Raw genomic sequence first — 21,301 nt, forward strand, 5'->3', positions numbered from 1 at the left:
AATTCAAAGAAATATTGACATAGTAGCACAGAAGGTCTCTTGAAGTACGTTATAATTTGAAGTCAGTCTATATTGGTTTTTTAACTGAACAGTGGATTGGAAGTTGGGTTCAGGCATGTCAAGATGGCTGTTAATCCACGTATTATTAAATGTTTCAACATCATAAGCAATCATCAATATGGTTTCCAGAAGCAAAGATCTACCTTCTTACGTATGTTACCAAACTTTGGAACAATGCAATCGAATTTTAGGCTGATATTTCCAAAGTCTTTCGCACGTGGGTTGCAAGAGGGTTCACCAATAAAACTTCCATGTTATGGCTTTCTTTGTGGCTTTCCAGATTGATAGTGCTCTTTTTGATACCTTTATTTGGAAAGTTACTCGCATACTTGAAGCTCCACTTCACTGAGGTTGCTAGATTCTGTCTAGAAAAGAGTTCAAATATTAATGGAATGTTAGAAACTTTTCTCTTTTCTATAGATACTTTCACCGGTAGTGGCCCGGTCACAAAAAATGATCAGGTAATAAAAAAACAGAAAATTTCATTCTTTTATTAAAAAATAACTTGTAGAATTATGGTAGGAACGATTGAGTTTGTTTCCCTAAATCAAAGGTGCTATCCTCGAGTGTCCCTTTTTCTGATTGGTTATTCTTCTGTTGTGGTGTTGCCAATTACAGTATGGTAGGCACTCTCTTGTTAGTTCTTTGCATAATTAATTAAATAACGTCACCATCAATGCCGCCTCAATTTATCTTTGGACTGTTACTTTTTCGTGGTGTTGAAAATTATATACTTCCACCATTTATTATTTTTTCGTCTTTCTGATAATTCTTTGAATGGTTCAAAGATTTACAACAGTAACTTTGACAGCTCACTCTTGAACTTTGTTTGAATCTTTCATAAGCTTACCACAAGTAACTCTTGTTGTATAAAATGTTTGTTAACAATAATTTCATTGTTTTGTCCATTCAAATGCTTGCCCCTCACTTTGGACATGAACTTAATCCCGAGTGCATGTTACAACTGCCACAGTACAAATAACATAAAATTAATCTTACTTTCTGCTCGCATAGAGAAGTGGGCTAACTTTTCCCGGCAGTTGAAACACCAGAAAAACAATGTAAATGCAACCTTTTTTCAATTCGTGTTTCATTGATTTGTAAGACAGCTTTAATTTACTTTCTTTCGTGATAGTTTTGATTTTAGGATAACTCCTATGGTGTAAAAAGCCATTATGATGTGCATTATATTCTTAAAGTAAGTAACTATTGTTGTTTCATATTGTTAAATAAAAGAGATTGATTGGCATTTTCGCGAAAATAGCAAAACATTCAAATAGTCTATCCAAACCGAATACAATTTTTTCGAAACCGACCTAAATGAAATATCAAGACATTGATCTGGAGAGTGTAAATTTCTATCTATCTGAGCGTTCTTTATTCAGAAGACACTAGTCGGGATGTATAACCACTACGTTCGCCTTTAAAAAAAGAAATATTTATCTGTCAACAATTTTATTAAAAAAAAAATCACATTTTTCGAACAAAGTGCTGTCGTTGGCACTTTCAGAACCAAAGCATAATTACTTTGTAGCTATATCACCTAGCACTAATCACACGGGCAACCGTATACGTTCCGTTCAAGTACTCTGCAAGCATAACCGTCGGCGACATGCAGAGCGTAACGTTTTTCTGCCCGACCATCCGAATGCTTCTCCTGTACCCCGGGATACACTCACACAGCCCGACCCGTTCCTTCCACCCTTCGCTGAACAGCTCCTGCTCCTGTCTCCCCTCCCTTCCGTCCCTCTGCGGTACTAACCATGAGCCTCTGAAGCAAGGCCCCTGCGTGTACATCTTATGGCACTCATTCCCGAACCGAATCAACCCTTTCGTCCGATCACACCGAACCCGCTCGGTAGTTTGTTGGTTGGTGTTTTGTTCGTTGCTGCAGTCTCGTTTCTCGCACGCACATATTCCGTTGTAGCTGATTCCGTCGACCGAGGGGCGGGTGTTGAAGTCGAAAGTGATTATTCTGTTCCTGGGGCAGGGACCGCGGTGGCCTATCCTGTGGCAGCTACGATCCGCAGGGAAGTAGAGGTAGCCCCGCTCGCAAGGCTGTGGTAGACACGTCGAGCCGTCGAGTAGGATGTGGTGCGCTGGACAAGGTCCCTGAGTGAATGGTCTGAAGCACGAGGTAGAATTGATGTAGGGGATGTAGCCCTCTTTGCATTGACAGGTTGCTTGGTGAGTTTGGGGATCAAGCTGGAAGTGCTGGCCAGATGCGCATGGGCCTAAGGTACCTGGAATAATAATAATGTATGGTAACCATTACCCATACATTTCATCAGTTCGGACTTCTATTGTCTAATATAATATTAATTGATTTGAAATTCCTGAAATAAATAAAAGATTAACCGAAAATAACAATTTTATTAAAACAAAAAACTGAAATTACACGGAAATAACATACAAGCTACAACCAGAAAATAAAAAATTGAAATACTAATAAAAGCTGAAAATTAAAAAAATATTATTAACAAAAATGAAAAATAAAAGTTAAAAGATTCCAAACGAAGTTACGTCACGACGTTTCGATTGTTAGTATCCACAATCGTCTTCGGGTGATAACTGGACTTATTTCTCCGAGGTCTGACTATTTATAGGTCATTCGGGTGCTTTCACCTATCCCCTCTTTCCTCTTTCCGCTTCATTGGTTTTAGCGGGAGATGACCGTTTGGCGAGAGTTGGTTGTTTTTCGCTTGATAAGAGGTTTCCATATGATACGTATCTCTAAGCTAGCTTGACTAAATGCGTTGTTGGACAACATATACGCGGCTTGAATTTTCTCCTAAACCAGTGTTCCTCTTTGTGGATGATTTCAGCTTGAGCCCACTTGATATTATGTTGATGAGTCCAAACATGCTCTGCTATTCCGGATTTGCTGGTTTCTCCTCGCTGTGTGTGTTTCTTGTGCTCAGCAATGCGAACTTTCAATGGCCTCTTAGTTTCACCGATGTATGACTCTACTAGACCGTGCTTTCGAGCTCTGTAATACAAAGGAAGGTCTCGAAAAAGAAATAGGCATCATCAAAAATGAACTTTCCCAGAATGGTTACTCCAGAGTGATGGTAGAACAGGCCTTAGCTAGAAGACAGCAAGAGTTCCACAAGGAAAAGAAGCCGCCACAAGCAGTACTTGTACTCCTCTACATCAGAAGATTATCAGAAAGGATAGGAAGGATTGGTCCAAGTACAACATCAGAACCTGCTTCAGATCTGGGAACACTATCCGTAGCAGCCTCACAAAAACCAGACCACCAAACGCGGACTGCGATTCCAAGAATTGCATTTACCGGATACCCTGCGAGTGCGGAGAATCATACATCGGTGAAACTAAGAGGCCATTGAAAGTTCGCATTGCTGAGCACAAGAAACACACACAGCGAGGAGAAACCAGCAAATCTGAAATAGCAGAGCATGTTTGGACTCATCAACATAATATCAGGTGGGCTCAAGCTGAAATCATCCACAAAGAGGAACTCTGGTTTAGGAGAAAATTCAAGGATGCCGCGTATATGTTGTCCAACAACGCATTTAGTCAAGCTAGCATAGAGATACGTATCATATGGAAACCTCTTATCAAGCGAAAAACGACCAACTCTCGCCAAACGGTCATCTCCCGCTAAAACCAATGAAGCGGAAAGAGGGGATAGGTGAATGGTGAAAGCACCCGAATGACCTATAAATAGTCAGATCTCGGAGGAATAAGTCCAGTTATCACCCGAAAACGATTGTGGATACTAACAATCGAAACGTCGTGACGTAACTTGGTTTGGAATCTTTTAATTTTTCATTTTTGTTAATAATATTTTTTAATTTTCAGCTTTTATTAATATTTCAATTTTTTATTTTCTGGTTGTAGCTTGTATGTTATTTCGTAATTTCAGTTTTTTGTTTTAATAAAGTTGTAATTTTCGGTTAATCTTTTATTTTTTTCAGGGATTTCAAATCAATTTATATTATATTAGACAATTAAATGGTAAAATTAAATCTTCAATAAAATAATTTACGAACAATTGAAATGATTTATGTAGAACTGATGCTAGCGTTGCGTTGATAATAATAATACTCGAGATAAATATGTAAAGTTTGAAGAAACGAGGTATTACTCAAATTTGTTTACGATTTCCTAATTCAAATTATAAACATTATTGTATTGCAAAAGTTGTATCTGAATTTAAAAATACCTGTATCATACTTCAATAGAAATAATCAATAGGGAACAACGATGTAGACTCATAAAAGAAGTTACCAATATTGAAATTATTCTTGATTACCTTGTTTCATGGCGTACCCACTTGAAAAATAGTGATTTTTGGATGAATTTATCCATTTCCTCATTGTCTCAAGGTGAATACTCAATAATTTTTAGATGTATTGAGTTCACATTAATTCATTTTGCGGTTTCCAAACGAGAATTCTTACCTAACTCGAAACACTTTTGACTTCCTTCATGATAATGTGGCAAATAATTATGGCAACCGCATGTTTTGTCTGGCAGAAACAAATGCCCCTTCTCCAAACAAGGTCCTTTGGTAAAATGTTGGTAACACTGTCCGTCTGCGAACCTGGTTCAAACATCATTTATTAAACGTAATGTAACAACAACATACAATCACACACGTTTTTCGATTTAAATAAATAAACTTACAATTAAATTTAATCAAGTAAAGATGAGTCAAAAACTACGAAAAAATTAGGAGGTGATCTGGATCAACGGATTGGGCTTGGCATTAAAGATAATGAGAACATGAAGGAAAAAGAATTACTTACGTATGATTAGTATCGATTGAGTGGTTATTCGACTTGACAAGAAGTGTACTCGTTAAAACTAAGTCAGTTTTTGTCTATCATCTAAGGCAAGTCTACATTATGAAAGTTGTAGGTGTAAAATTGCATGGTATAGACATAGACGACCGTTATGGGGGATCCAGTAGTAGCAAGAGGGTGTTCTAAATTCAAATCGACCAAGAGGACTAAGATATGGGTTTTAGGAACTCCAACACATGTTGGTTAAACCCATGGTAGCATAATATAGATATTTGGTCTGGTGGATGAAAGAAGCGACGTCTATTGATAAACCAAAATCCATTGGTACAGGATAGATCAGAAAATGTATTGATAAAAGCTTGAAAAATATTGAGAAAATATAACCGGGAACAACACACAAGAAAATATGTATGAGGAGTCAATCTGGGAAAATATCCAAAGAACTTTTCACTGGATATTACTCATTTAGAGGCCACCAGAACAAAATAAGAATCCATTCATTAGACTACCACAAGAAACATGATGGTTGAAATAGTTGACACGGAAATATGGGTGAGAAACCAGCAGGCTCAACAGTCTTGACAACAATAATAATGTATCAGTTTGCAGTGTATCTTCAAGTTTGTATAGTTCATAACATTTTGCATTATAAAGAAGTGGATATCTGTGGAAAGACATCGTGAAAAATATTACCTGTAGTCTTTCAATTCGACTTGATTGCCGCACTTGCAGACCGGAATATTTCCGTTGGGATCAGTCGTGAGCAGTTGTCCCTTGGGGCAAGGACCTCGGCTCAGTAATTTGTAACATTTTTCGTCCTTGGGCCAATAGACCATCGTTTCGTCCGAACAATTTTTTATCTGTTTGCAAACTCCCCATTGTCGCTTGGAACTGTAACAACAACATTTATGAGTTTCCAAAATTCGATAGTCTTCTAATTTTTGAATATCTTTCATACTAACTTCTCACTTTTATATTGGGTGTCTGGGGCGAAATATTCTCCTCCGTCGCAAGGACCCAGCGAAAATAGCGCGTAACATTTGCCGTCCGTTGCAGATTGGGCCGTTTCCGGGGTACATCTGCATTCGGCTGACAAATTTTTACCGGATTTGCTGAGCGACGGACTGAGTTCCATTCCGTCCGGGCAAGGATGGCCCACCTGCGAAAATGATTTCTCATTTATTCGGGATATGAAAAAAGTTTAATCAAAATTTTTAAAAATGCAACAGCGGGGGTCCAGCTAGATGTCCGGATTTGAATCCATTGGATTTTTATTTATGGGTTATTCAAATATAAGGTATGTTGTATACCAATTCAATTGGTGGTCATTGTATTAGCAACGGTTATAATAATTCAATTATAAGTACAATTCAATTGACAAATATGTGATAAATATTGAAATACGATTATATGGTGAAGCATCTGAATTGTTTAAACTGATATATTGATTATGTATTCGAATACTGTCGGTAGCCGGTCGGTTCGACGAGAGTGCTTTTTTCACTCACTCGAATTGACCGCCGTGGTTGGTGGTTCTAGCCCCAGGCTGAACGATCGAATTTCACTTGCTATCGTCCAACCCGTGTTAGGAATCACACGTTAAAAGGTAAGACCTCGTTAGTCCTTAGCTCGCACAAGTTTCGACTTCTGAAGGTTGTCGTTCTTTGGCGAGCGACAGCTGGTTAACGGAAAAACAGATTTTAAATAGATTTAAACAGAGATTTGAACTGTCCTACCAGAATTAGTCGTTTTGATGCAATAAATGTCATTTATCTTCAAAATTACAAGCTGGGTGTTCTCACTCTACTTTCAATACGAGTAGAAGAGAAAATATAGAGTTCAATTCAATTTTATAAAAAAAAATACATAAAAACTTTTTTAATTCAGCAATTCACCTAGACTTGAGTATTGAATTCAAAATGGAGAGGGGTATTCCCTAATAAAACGTAGCAATAGGTAGACAATGAAATTTTATCTTAAAAATATAGGTCTAGTCAGAAAAAAGTATGGAAAATTTTTCAGGAGAGGTAAAATATTCAATTCTGGCAAAAGTTGCAGGAGAATAACGGGGACAAATTTAGGTAACTTTGGATTTGTCCCCGAGATGAAAATCATATCATATTTTATTATCTCACATTTTCAAAAGAAAATTCGAATTATTTCTCTAACCGAAGCGAATTCGTTAGCATGAGCAGATTTTGATCTAGCGATCAGAAATATTAAAAACCATTGGGAGTGGATTTATTTATGATGTTTTGGTTGAGTAATTCTCCATTGTTATTTTTAATCCATTTCTGTTGCCTAGATAAAATTTGTTGAACAAATAACTTCCTCACGTATTTTCCTGAACAAGGATTTGCCATAACCGTTTCGTTGAAAGATAAATATAAGTCTTTATGGCCCCACTGACTTCAGCATCAGCAGTATTGAAACAAATGATGAGAACAGTCAAGATATTGCATTGACGGTTTTCTTATTTCGCGGTATAAGTGTTTTTTCGACACTTTTCAGTTCATTACAAACTGAAAAGAATTTGTGGTCAATTTATCTCAACTAGTGTTTTGAGTCACAATGATGGAACATGTGACAAAATTCTCTGTCCGGAAGTAATAAATTTCTGGAAGATTTAGGGTGCCTATTGAATGCAGTGTGTACACATAATCTTCATATTTCTGAATAAGTAATACTCACTTGAAATATTTTATAACATTTCGCTTCGGGCGGCCAAAACAGGAGCTGCCAACCGTTAGGTTGAGACGCACAAGGATTCAACTTGGGGTTGGCCCATGGTGGTGCCATCACCGCTGCTTCCGTTTGCGGTTGAAACAGGAATAGGAACAACTTCATTTGAAAAAACCATGTCTGAAATTTGATAAATATAAGTTAGCTTGATGCCCTCTTTCTCATCGTGAAGAAAATGTAGAACAAAATTTGTATGAGAAGAAATCATTTTAAGCCGATGATGTGAAATCACTCGCTGCATCGAGTGCGTTATCAACTTTTGTTTCAGATAAAATGGGAGGCCTTGTGACCCTTTGTTCAAAAGGTACTTCAATTCTCTATACAACGACCTCTACTGTTTCGGATATGCGGTAGCGGAATTATTGGTGTATGAATTCGAGACTGGGAAAAATTAAGTTACGATTCCGGTATGACCATTTCCGTCGTTTCTATGTTCTTTAATTCATATTTCAGCTGCTACTGATTATTTTGCTGATAATTCGAACTACTTTCCAGCTGTAAGATATTAACCGATTCGCTTGCATTTCTTTTTCAATATTTCGAAAATACACAACAGTCAATTGTCTTATAAATAACGTATTGAAGGTTTCGGTTTGTAAAAAGTAATTTTTTATCTTCACAACTTCCGTAGTATTGTATTCAATTTCGAACTGTTACCTATTACCTGTTGTGCAATTGTTATATGTTCAAGAGATAATTATTGTGTTGTTTCTTGAGTCGTTAATGGATATTATTAGGTGCGCAGCGGGTAATAAATAAGTGTCGATACGTAATCGTTTTATACCACTGGCGATTCAATTGATACAATGACATTTAGTTGAACGCGGAGATTGAGCAATTACCGCAGTAGGATGCTGTTGTTCTGCTGGTGGAACGTAGTAGAAAAGCTAATAAACTTAATAAATCAACATTTTTAAGGATCAATTGATGAATACCGATATGAATTTTTTCGATTAAGTTATAACCGTAGTTATTATTCCTATATATAGAGTCTTTCAAAAGGGACTTCCGAACTTTGGCAATTGATGACGGCCATCGTCTTGAAGTTACATCTGTCAAATCAGTTTCGCAGACCACAACTCTGTGAATTTTGCGTCGTGACATGAACCTGCACCGTACAAAATTCAACTGACCCAGGAACTGAAGGTAAACGACCAAGACAACGACGTCTGTTTGATGAATGGGCTTTAGAGCAGTTGGCAACTGACTCTAATTCTCACTTTGTTTTATTTGAAAGGAAGATAGGAAGCGAAAATGACCCTTCGAATTACCGATCAATCTCGCTCATAATCAGTTCAGCCAAGTCAATGGAAAAATTAGTAAAAAATCGTCCCTCAAAGCATTTTACTATCAAAAAATATAATAAGTAACTAAAGTACCATTCGGTTTTCAACCAGACAATGGAATCAATGATGACCTGCTCGAAGTTAATGGTTTCAGAAATCAGAGCTCGGAATGGTCGCAGTCATATTTGTAACATTTTAAACGAATTGTTAGCCATGGTTTCGAATCAAATTCAAGAGAAATGTAAAGAGTGTCGCAGGGTTTAGTTGTTGTACCGTTACTTTTCTGATTGTACGAGTATGTTGATGATATCACTAAACTAAATATTGTTATGACTTTCCCCGTGAGTTGACCAATAGTTGACTACACTGAATAATCAAACTTAACTTTATTTCACTTCAAATACAACAAACACTTCAACTAAAACTTCAACTATTATTCGAATGTCTATCACCTTACTAGATCGCTTCGCGTACCGCACTGTAACTTCCACTTGACTGTGTCGATATGCTAGTGGCTAGCGTTTATATGTCGCAATCAAATGCGATGGAAATTTCGCCGTAATTCCATCGAAATCGGTAGCATTATTCTCGCTGCTTCTAGAGCGGCAGCACTCATAACTACGTCACAATTGGTTTATGGCTACCAGTGGCGGCCGGCTACTGTGCAAAAATTACCCTCTTGCGATTGATACTACTGTAATGTGGCGAAGTGAATCACCATATCTACTCTTCAATACAATGAAAAAAGATTATGTTTTTGGGAAAAAATACGAAGAAGTAATGACGAGGGAGCAGATGCATTATCCTGATGCAAAAGCCATGCATTCTTTTTCCACAATACCGGACCTTTTCTTCGTATTGCTTCTCGAAAGCGGCGAATAACTTCAAGATAATACTCCTTATTGACCGTAAGAACACGGTTTTCTTCGATTTCCGTGGCGAAGCCAACGAAAATCAAAGAAAACCGTGAGTAAAACCTTCACATTTGATCGAACTTGGCGTGCTTTTTTGGTCTTGGCTTTCCTGGGCTTTTCCATTGGGACGATTGACTTTGGTTTTAATGTCATAACCATATATCCATGATTCGCCATCAGTTATGACTCTTTGAAGCAAATTCGCCGTTGACACCATTCAACAATTCTTGACCGATGCTCATGTGACGTTTTTTTTGACAAAATTCAGCAATTTTGGTACGAATTTAGAAAAAAATGTATAGCATGAGCCAACCCACATGCCGCTATTAGCAACCTCTCTAATGATAATTTAACGAACATTTTTATCGGTCATTAATGCGCTAGGACGTCCATAAACTTTTCTGATTCAGAGTACAATCATCGTAGGCCACTGTCAACATTTTAAGGGTTTTCGAACACGTTGTTCCATTTTTCACAAAATTTGATGCAAATTCTTTGATCTTTTTTTCAATAGCGAAAAATCGCCGAACTCGCAAAACAGAACGGATTCTCCAACTCCTTTTTTTGAACAGTTGAATTCGGGTGGGTCTAAGTTTTGACTTCTGAACCGCTTTGTATATACCCCCATAAAATCATATGCTTTTCAGTGAGAATCCGAAAATTGAAAGGAGTATTTGTCGTTTTATTGAAAAAAGTATAACAATGCATCGGTTCCTAGCATCTACTGGCCTATCCTAGACTAGGCAGTTAGGTTAAGATCAAGTAGAAATATAACAGATTGGAAATATTTTGATAGAGTAGTTACTATATTTACTATTCATGTTGATTTCAATAGTTTTTTAAATATCAATCCTTATGGTTCAAACCAAGCCTTAGCATTCTCTAAAATAATGGACAGTAATGGCTCAGTATTCTCTTACCTTCTGAGGGCGACTATAACGGTACGTACGTGATGTGTACAGTTTATAGAACCATATATCAGAAATAAGAGAGGACTTGGAGCAGATCCTTGTGATACTTCATTAATTACTGTTACTGCGGTGCGCAGTTTATGTGAATCTTTCATCAACTGTACATGAGCTGACTAGTTTTTAAATGAAAGCACTGAATTTCTTCTAAGTACAAACCTAAAAATATATAAGTCACGAAAAAGAGTTGGAAGATCAACAACTCCAACATGCATTTAATACCTCTAGAGAGAGCGTTGCTAATAACTCCCCCTGTATACGCATTACACGTAATTATCGAATGAGTGTTGTAACTTGGCATTACGTAATATGCAGCGCAGACTACCTTGAACTTCAAGAGGCGATTATAATAGCATTCTTTTTTGCCGACCCCGATTGATTGGAAAGTAAAACTACCTAACGTTAATTATGTACGATTAACTCTGCTACCAATTACTTATATGTGATAATTTAGTTGAGAGACATTCAATCGATGATTTGTCAATATTCATTTATGAAGAATTAGTATACATTGAGGATTATGTATATTTTAGGATTCTGTACACTTCACTACAGTGGACTCTGTTGTAGATGAGCTGGTGATGTATTGAATTTGTGGTGGTTTCTTGGATGAAACGCAAAAACCACTCAACTAGTTTATATTCAGGTTTGCACTGTCTTTCGCTGTCACGATATCATCATTATAATTCAAGTTAGAAGTAGTTCATGTGGGTCTGCATAGAAAATCTTAAATCTGTTATGCTATTTGAAGCATAGTTTAGGCAAAAACAATTTTTGCAATCCACGGTTATCATTTCACTTCGTGTTAATGCTAACTAGTTCTTTCAATCGATACACAAATCTAACATGCCTATCGACTCACTTATTTACGTCTCGTTATGAAATTAAAGCTATTACTCTGATTCAGGTTATCTTTCTCAAATAAATCTCATTTTAAACTATTCATGTTATGGGTCATAGAGAAAGGGTAGTATTCTACTCGCGAAAAAGAGCATTACTCGCTTGAATAATTTACTTCTATCAAACTCCATTCTCATGAATAATGGGCACATGTCTCTGTCGTTGAATTATATACTTTTTTCCTACTTATTTTTATAACTGATTTATGAAGCTAATCGAATAATTTGCTGTTTCCTTCGAAAGATGAAAATTTTTTAAAGACAAATATCAGTTGTTGAAAACAAAGTCCAAATTGCAAGTGAGAAATGTTTTAAAATTTTGACTTTCAAAAACCATAAAGGTATATAACCGTGTGGAACCGAATTACTTTTTGGAATATCCCTAACATTATTATTTTGTAATTATGACATGGATGTAAATTATTTTCAATAAATATTTTTTGAAATCTTTTCAAGATTTCAAAATACCGATTCCTTTTTTCTCAGATAGATATAATAGTTACCCCTTTTTCTCAGTTGGATACGCCCTTGTCGTTTGCTTTTTATTCACTCAAGAACATACATTAAAATTGGGAACGGCCACATGTTAAACGATTACAAAATCATTGTGGTAGGTTTTATTAGCATGTAATGTTGGTAAATAGTAGTTGAGATTGTTGTTCGAACATACATAATGGGTGATAATAGCCCAGTCGTGCTTGATTGCCCCAAAATATGCAATCGTCGCACAATTGTGCCGCACAATTGTGACGCCATTGATCGAAAGCTTCGCTTTTAGTAGGTCGCGAGAAAACACTTATATCAATAAAAAATGGGCTTTTCTGGATGAAATTTAGACCCGTTCATCCTAATTTTGTTCAGTGCTGTTGAATACCGGAGATTTGAATAAAATACTAACTGATTTCAACTTCTTCATCTCCATACAAAATTGGGGTAAACTTTCCCTCTTAATTTAAATATAAATTTACCCCCAGGCGGGTTGTGCTGATCTTCGGAGGTTCGAAGTATAAGGTGGATGATGATAAATTTTAGGCCCCAGTAAAAATATCTATCCAGAGAGTGGTACCAAAAAAAGGGGAGGATGGATTTAGAAGAGATATACTCACGTCCGGATGGAACAACTCAGGTCACAAGACAAAAACGACAATAATAAGCAACTCTCTGTACAGCAAGTATCAACACTTCCATCACTTTCACAATGGAAAGGAAGTCCACAACGAATTGCCTTTCTTAGACGTATTGGTGAAGAGGACCGACACTAAATGGAAAAAATGGAAAATATCCGTATATCGAAAACCCACTCACACAGGACAGTATCTGAACCAGAAATCCAACCAACATCAATCGACTAAGAGAGGAATCATCGAGACTCTACTAGACCGTGCCTTCGGGCTCTGTAATACAAAGGAAGGTCTCGAAAGGGAACTAGACATCATCAAAAACTACCTTCAACGGAATGGTTACTCCAGAGTGATGGTAGAACAGGCTTTAGCTAGAAAACAGCAAGAGCTCCACAAGGAAGAGAAGCCTTCACAACCAATACTTGTACTTCCCTACATCAGAGGATTATCGGAAAGTATACGGAGGAGTGGGTCCAAGTATAACATCAGGACCTGCTTCAGATCTGGGAACACTGGCCACCAAACGCGGACTGCGATTCTAAGAATTGCATTTACCGGATACCCTGCGAGTGCGGAGAATCATACATCGGTGAAACTAAGAGGCCATTGAAAGTTCGCATTGCTCAACACAAGAAACACACACATCGAAGAGAAACCAGCAAAACCGGAATAGCAGAGCTTGTTTGGACGCATCAACATAATAGCAATTGGGCTCAAGCTGAAATCATCCACAAAGAGGAACATTGGTCTAGGAGAAAATTCAAAGATGCCGCGTATATGTTGTCCAATAGCGCATTTAGTGAAGCAAGCGTAGAGATACGTAACATATGGAAACCTCTAATCAAACGAAAAACGACCAACTCACCCCAAATGGTCATCTCTCGCTAAAACCAATGAAGCGGAGTGAGAGAAAGGGGGATAGGTTAAAGCACTCGAATGACCTATAAATAGTCGTATCTCGGAGGAATAAGTCCAGTTATCACCCGAAGACGATTGTGGATACTAACAATCGAAACGTCGTGACATAACTTGGTTTGGCATCTTAATTTTTATTTTTCCTTTTTTGTTAATAATAATTTTTAATTTTCAGCTTTTATTAATATTTCGGTTAATCTTCCTTAATAATTTTTCCGGAATTTCAAATCAATTTATATTATAGTAGACAATGGAAGTCCGAACTGATGAAATAAGTATCAACAAAGATTCCAACAGATCTGGTCATCGGCACTGACTGATAAGAATAAAGTTTCTGTTTACCTTCTCTCAAAGCAGGTATATCCAGAAATTCAGACCAAAGATGATTTGTTATGTTTTCCAAAAGAGGAAAGTTATTTTGGTAGTTCAATATCAAGATGAACGAGAGAGCCAAGTACTTCCAAAGCCGCTCGGCTATCCGAAATTATTTTTATCGATTCTTGTGTGAAGTTGGCCAACACATGAAGTTGGTCCTCCACACTTAAATCAATGGCATAAATGTTCGTCTGAAATACGGTCGCATATGATCCTAGCTAGGCTGGTTGGAATCTCTGTCCTGGCTTTACGACTGTATACTCCTTCACTGTATACTCCTGTTGAATTACAGATATATCTACTCTTATTCCCCCCTCCTGGAGAATTCAGTCCTCTCTACTCAAAATTAGGATTGAATAGAGCTGTTTTGACTTTCAGTAACAAGTCAACCAGTAGCTGTTGACCATTTAGCTTTTATCTCCAGAAAGATGTGGGAAGGAGGTAGGCCTGGAAGGATATCCATGGTCGTTAAGATTGTGGGGCAGTTGACCCTGGAGATAGCCAGATAAGTCTACCTTCGCCTGTGTGATTTGCTGTGAAGCTTTCTACCATTGTATATGATAATTGATCTGATAATCATCACATTTCCAAGATAAAAACGAGATATTTCACTTCCGCTTCAGTGTTCTTCGGAGGATATTACAGGCTAACCTGCTCGACGTGGTACATGCCAAGATGACAAGGATGTCTGCGTAAGCTTGCAAACCCAGCTCTCTTCTGTCGAATATATTAAGCAAACAGTGATCAGGAGTGACCATAGAAGGAGGGTAGTACTCCGCGCTGTGGGTAACCTTTGATAACCTTGTATCTAATATCCTTATCTTGAAGGGTTGTAGAAACTGTTTTGTTCATGGGCATGGGGCAGATCCAGTCAGTAATGGTCGATTCTATGCACTTTTCTGCCAAATCTGATCCAAAATTTTTAGGTAGCGTATTGTCGAATGCTTATTCGATGATGTCGAGATTTGATTCCAACCTTCACGCTGCACTCGATTTCCATTCCGTCGGTGAACTATTACCCGAATCATTTCGAAATTGTCCCCCACAAGCGTTACAAGAAACATTATACAACCGTTGCAAAATCTCGATATAATATCACTCCGTTTTTTACTTCTCCGGCTAGAAAGTCTCCGGTTCTGAATAATCGTAATCTCCTAATGAATCGCATTGTCTCCGACCCATTCTCATTAGGATTTTGCAGTTGCTGCGGCTCATTGTTGCTTTATGGCGCGTCGCACGCTAATTGACGAAATAATTGAAGGCGATGTAACGAGAACGTTGCGTCGATAGTCGATTGTTATGTAACGGCCGTGAGGAGGTCGTGAATTGCAGATGCTCCTAGCTAGTGATAAATTGTTTCGAGCAATTTGAGCGTAACGCCGCGTTGCGGTGATGAGGATGGAAACGGATCGCGTTACAGGGCGATCAGAATTTATGGAGACGATTGTATGGATTTAATAAATGCATACATTGCAAAAACATTTCGTGTTTGGTAACTGCATCCAAGAAAGCGGCACCTATTGTACCTATTACAGGTTCGGACTTCCAATATCTAAAAAAATGTTAATAGATTTGAAAATTCATGGAAAAATTGAATGTAGAAGTAAATTGAAATTATCAAAAATAACGAAATATTCAGATCGAAATATCCTAAAATTGATAAATGAGTTGAACATTTAGTGAAATGTCAATCATATGCAATTCAAGATAAAATAATGACGTCAACTGATGAGAAAATATGCTACTATACGAAGCTTGAATTGCTAGTATCCAAAATCGTCTCTTGGTGATACTTGAAAGCGAACCAAAAGATTATTCGAAAATGAGCACTTTTCCCAAACATCAAAACTACGATACTATTTTCGACTCGTGTTTCACCAACAAAGTTGCCGTCTTCAGAAGATGGGTTTTATTCATCTCCTGAAATCTTATGTTTTTATAATGAAAAATGATGTTTATAGCCCGAAAATATTTCAATTTTGTTCGTTCCAAAATGTTTTAAAAGTTTTCTCTGAAATACGAAATGAAATTTCAGTTGTTATTTCATCAGATTCTGAAAAAACCAACTGAGTTGAGTACTTACAACAAATGATTCAGTAAATTCATTGAATTCATCTGGGTCGAAAATGTGGAAGAAGATAATATTTTGCTTGTCTATTTAATTAAACGAATCTGCCACGTTATTGCACAGATCTGCCACTTGAACTGCTCTCGATCGAGCAGAGAGTACTTTTCATATAATTGACGTAGTGTTCCATGAACCTTATTGCACTTTCAAATGAGGTTCTTACTGCATGGAACACTATGTCAATGACATGAGACGCACTCTCCGACCGAAGTTGCAGTGTTTCTCACGTCACTGACATAGTGTTCCATGAACCTAATTACACCTTGAAATAAGGGTCTTGAAATACCGTGCCAATAGGCGAACAGGTCTTTAAACATCTTTGGCAAGAAGGCAGTGAGAACCTTGTTTGAAAGTGCAATGAGGTGCATGGAATACTATGTTCCATGCACTGGGCATGGAACACTATGTTCCATGCACTTAATTGAAAGTGTAGTAAGGTGCATGGAACATGTCATTGACATAGTGTTCCAAGCACCTTATTGCACTTTAAAATAAGGTTCTCACTGCCTTCTTGCCAATGATGTTCAAAGACCTGTTCGCCTATTGGCAAGGTATTTCAAGGCCCATTATTTCATGGTGTAATAAGATTCATTGAACACTATGTCAGTGACTTAAGAAACACTACCCGCTTGAACATAGTGATACACTTTCAAATAAGGTTCTTACTGGCTCTTGTCAATGATGTTTAAAACGTGCCCGTCCATTGGAAGAGTATTTCAAGACCCTTATTTCAAGGTGTAATGAGGTTCATGGAACACGGAACACTATGTCATTGACGTGAGAAACACTGTCCGCTCGATCGGATTATTAATGATATTAACATTCATATTTCCAGTCCTAAAGTCAAAATGAAAAATTCACCGACACATGTACAACGCGGATATTCTGGAAACCTATAAAATACACGTGATTTGGGTTCTCGTTGTTGTTAATGAAAAGGGTACGTAGAAATAAATTCTATAATTATTTATGCAGACGAGAACGTATCCAGCTGCAAGATATATTTCACCTTTGTGATTGGTAGGTTTTCTTCGGTATAGTTCATGTAGTAAATGGAAAGGGTAGGTCAAATAAATTCTTGTTATTTTTATGTAGATGAGAACGTGTCTAGCTGCAAGATATGTTTCACCTTTGTGATAACTGAGTTTTCTTTGATATGATTCATTCCTTCGAATATAGGTCTCGTGGATTGCTAGTTCTCTGCGCAGTACTTGATTACTAACTCTTTTTTATGACATTCCAAACTGAAATATTGCACAGAAAAATGCTTTATATAAATAAAAGAATGTATGTGAGTAGTATTTTTAGCTTTTTCTTCCCACTTTCTTGAAAATAATATGGGGTGCTCCTCAGTCTAGACCCTGGGTACATTCTGGTCAAATATCAGTTCGTTATAAAAGGTGAATTGAAATATTTGGATTTTTTTATTGTCACATCCTCGGTTTTACTGAAGTCTTTTAACATGTTGTTGAGTGGGAATAATGATAACAACTACAAATGTAGGAAAGTCTCTTCAGGAATCTATATTTCGTCAGATAACCAAACAGTTCTGAAGCAATATTATTGTAGGTCTAAGCTAACTTCGGGAAACAAACCCCCTCTCCTAAGATAACTGGCAAATAAAAATCAAGTAAGATGTGAAGGCTCGGTCGAAGGGAAAGTACACTGTTACACGATGGAAATCAAGAAAAGGTTGGCATAAATTTCTTGATAGGGCTTTACTGATAGGAATTATGTTATGTACATCCTTATTTATTACGCTGAACACAAAGATTTCTATCTGAACAATTTACATAACTCACTTCCTTCTGCCTCTCTATTTTTATACAAAAATGGAAGAAAGCAGTTAATTTCAAAATAAACTCTTTACAAAAATGTGTAGATCATGCATTATCCCACATTTTGGTATAAAAGTAGAAAGCTAAAACCTTTCTTGTAAGGTAGGTACCGTTGGCTTCGGTTTGAAATTATCTCATTTTTGGTTCCATTAACTTTTTCTCGTTGCATCCACCTGAATCTTAAAAATTTTCATCCTTCAGAGACCTAACCATGATTTTATGGTGTTTTGAAAAGCACATTCTATGAAGACGCAAAGAGTTCTTTAACAAACGTTTTTTTGATTAATATCTTCTACTAGGTCTTGTGATGGTGAATTATTATCCATCGCAGACTTATTGGCATGTCTTTTTTGTATGAAACTTTGATTGTTTGGTTCTTACATGCACTTCGATAACCAATGTCTTCAAGGAAAATAGTTAAGCTTGGTGTGGTGCTTAAGACTTTGGTTTGTCCTTGAGGGGTCATAGTTATTTCAGTAAAGGACCCGAAGGGTTCGGAAGATGTAATCTTTTTTTGTCAAGACGATTTATTCATTTGAATTTTCACCGAGACTCTTTGTAATTGAACCATTTGCTGGAGATATTGCATATGGTCTAGAGCAGAGATCAAACCAAATCCTTTATTTTCCTGTTTGAAAATTTTATAAGTGGTTGTATTAAATTGAAACCTAAAGCTGAATTACAGTGTATTGCCTGTTTACTGGGTGGTTTGTTTTGGAAAAAGTAACCTGTCAGATAACCTCAGGAATGGTATAAATGATAAGTGTGGGACGAATTTGAAAACAGTAACAAAGTTCAAACATGAATTCTCCAATCAATGCATGCATCCTTTCATACGGGATCTTTCTTATTTACCCAGAATCCAGCGTGTCCGATCATGTTAAATCCCTGCTATCCTCGCCACGAAAACTGTCACATCACTCACACTCAACCAGCACCACCACCTTTGAGCATTTTCTTCACGACAATGACCAAGAGTCAATCGTTCCGCTCGCAGTTATTTGCTACCTGTCAAGGTTTTTCCGACCGATTATGCGGAATCGAATCGACGACGTCGGGCATTTTTCTCGCGGTTATACCGCGAACTGGAGGAGGCTGTTTAGAAGAGTGCGTTCGTTCTGGTCGAAGGCCGGATCGAGACGAATTTGTCGATTCGCCGTCGTTCTTGAGGTACAGAAGTGGTCCTCGCGGTTTCGCGAGGGTGGGCAAGCGGCTCTGGTCTGCGAACCCGTTTTTTACTCGGGCTCGTTTGGAGTTGGGAGTTTTTTGTTTTTTTTTAAGTGTGCGGGGTTATCGCACTGGGCGAGATACAAGAAAATGAACGATGAAATAACTGGAACATTGCTTCCAGCCTAAAACTTATTCGTCTTGTTATATCCAGGGCGTTCAGTAATTTGATTGAAATTGGGAAGACAGGGCACCCCTTCAATTCCCTTTAAATAGAACAAGAATTTATTCAAATCTGGTTGACAATGTTCACTGAATGTTGAATGTTGGGACTTCTATTGTCTAAAAAAGGTGCTGACAAAATTGAAACGTAACAAAATATTATGATATTTCACTCCATTCTTTTGGTAATGGAAATCCGAACCTTTAATATTCATCGGATATGACGTTTTTTAAATTTAGGAAATTTGATTAGCCCCGGAGGTATTCGAAAATAGGCGAAATTCGACAATTTCTTTTTTGGTGCCATTTGAAGATCACCCGGTATCAGTTAACCTTTTTTTTTGTATATTACTGGAGTCTTTTCCCAACACCAAACCGTTATTTTTTAACACCTCGACACGTGTTTCGATCACCAAGTGATCATCTTCAAAGAGGAAGATTAAAACTAAGAACTAGTGCGAGCTAATCCTATTTATGCTATAAAGGTACCCCATACAGGTAAACCATTCAGGCGTACCAACCATACAGGTATACCAACCTCAATTAATTTTACAATTTTGCCTTATCTATCATTTTACAATTTATGTTTATATAAAACAATGTTCAGCTATATAAAATTAATTTCACAATATTGCCTATCCAATTTATTTTTGCAATGTGTCCTTATGTAAATCAGTAAACCCAACAACATTATTTTATTTTATTTAAACAAGCTATATAGTATGTTCTTTGGTATAGGGCCGTCATCGTTATTCATAATATTATTGTGTTTACTTATTTCTACACTCTCATAGGCATCTAGTTGCCTGTTGTTGTTAACTTGTCTAACTAATCTTAATGAACTGAAGTCTATGGAATGGTTTTGTTGCAAAATATGATGGGTGACTGCTGATTTTTCAGGTCTTCCATATTTTAAGTGTGCTATGTGTTCCTTATATCTTACTTTAATAGATCTTTTTGTCTGTCCATAATATTTTGCATCGCAGTCCTTACATTCAATTTCGTATATTCCAGACTTTTCAGAATTCTCGACTTTGTCTTTTGGACTTCCCAAAAGGCTCTGTAGTGTATGACTTGTTTTAAAAACCACCTCCATACCTAGTTCCTTGAAAATATTTCCATAGTTCCTCGTATATTGGTGGTATGGAACTGAGATGTATTTATCTTGGTTTTTGTCGTTCATTCTTAACGTAAACTTCTTTTTCCTTATTATGTCATCTACAATACCCCTCGAGAAACCGTTAGTGGCTGATATTTCCTGTATTGTATGTCTTTCTTTTGTGAACCTATCATGTGTTAGAGAGAAAGTCAAAAGAAAGAAGAAAAGACTAAAAAATTCAACCCAGCACGTTTGTGCTGTCCACAGTGATGTGAACTGTCAGGAATATACCTATACGTGCTTGTTTCTTTTCTAAATATATCGTATTATAACCCTCCATATTGGCTCCTCATTACCAAAACGTCAAGAAATGGTAGTTGTCCCTTATTTTCTAACTCATATGTGAATTTTATTGATAGACATCTATTATTTAAAATGGAAACAAAGTCGTCAATATTCGATTTTTTGGTATAGAATATCGCGAAAATATCATCCTCATACCTTAGCCAAATCCTAGGAAAATACTTCGACTTTTCTTTGGTTTCCATTTCGAATCTGCCCATGAACAGGTCTGCCAGGTAGGGGACAAGGGGTTTCCCATGGCCGTTCCTTCCTGTTGTTCATAAAAGCAGCCTTCTACCTGGAACCGATTTTGTTTCATACACAAATTAGTAAGAGAAACGAATTCATCGATTTCGTTATTATTGAAATCATTTTTCTCTAGTAATTCCTTGAGGTATTGCAAGGTCTGTGGAATTGGGACGCTAGGAAATAAGGAACTAACATCAAAAGAAA

At 37.1% G+C, this 21,301-nt stretch overlaps 2 protein-coding genes across 3 annotated transcripts in view; one reads left to right on the forward strand and one right to left on the reverse strand.

The window, feature by feature from the left end:
- Cep135 (Centrosomal protein 135kDa) overlaps positions 1-21,301 on the forward strand; it is a 53,857-nt gene that overhangs the window by 14,939 nt on the left and 17,617 nt on the right. The gene's annotated exons all lie outside the window — the stretch shown is intronic.
- Positions 1,499-19,150, reverse strand: LOC111518060 (uncharacterized). Its single transcript, XM_023174391.2, has 6 exons — positions 18,874-19,150; positions 7,524-7,694; positions 5,795-5,991; positions 5,526-5,723; positions 4,488-4,630; positions 1,499-2,303 (listed from the first exon to the last, which is right to left on the reverse strand). The coding sequence occupies exons 1-6, from the start codon at positions 18,895-18,897 to the stop codon at positions 1,600-1,602; spliced, it is 1,437 nt and encodes a 478-aa protein (XP_023030159.2). The 5' UTR covers positions 18,898-19,150; the 3' UTR covers positions 1,499-1,599.

The sequence above is a fragment of the Leptinotarsa decemlineata genome, unplaced genomic scaffold (genome assembly GCF_025532065.1).
Source record: "Leptinotarsa decemlineata unplaced genomic scaffold, Ldec_3_MD MMD2_tig00026328_RagTag_RagTag, whole genome shotgun sequence".
NCBI classification, from domain to species: domain Eukaryota; kingdom Metazoa; phylum Arthropoda; class Insecta; order Coleoptera; family Chrysomelidae; genus Leptinotarsa; species Leptinotarsa decemlineata.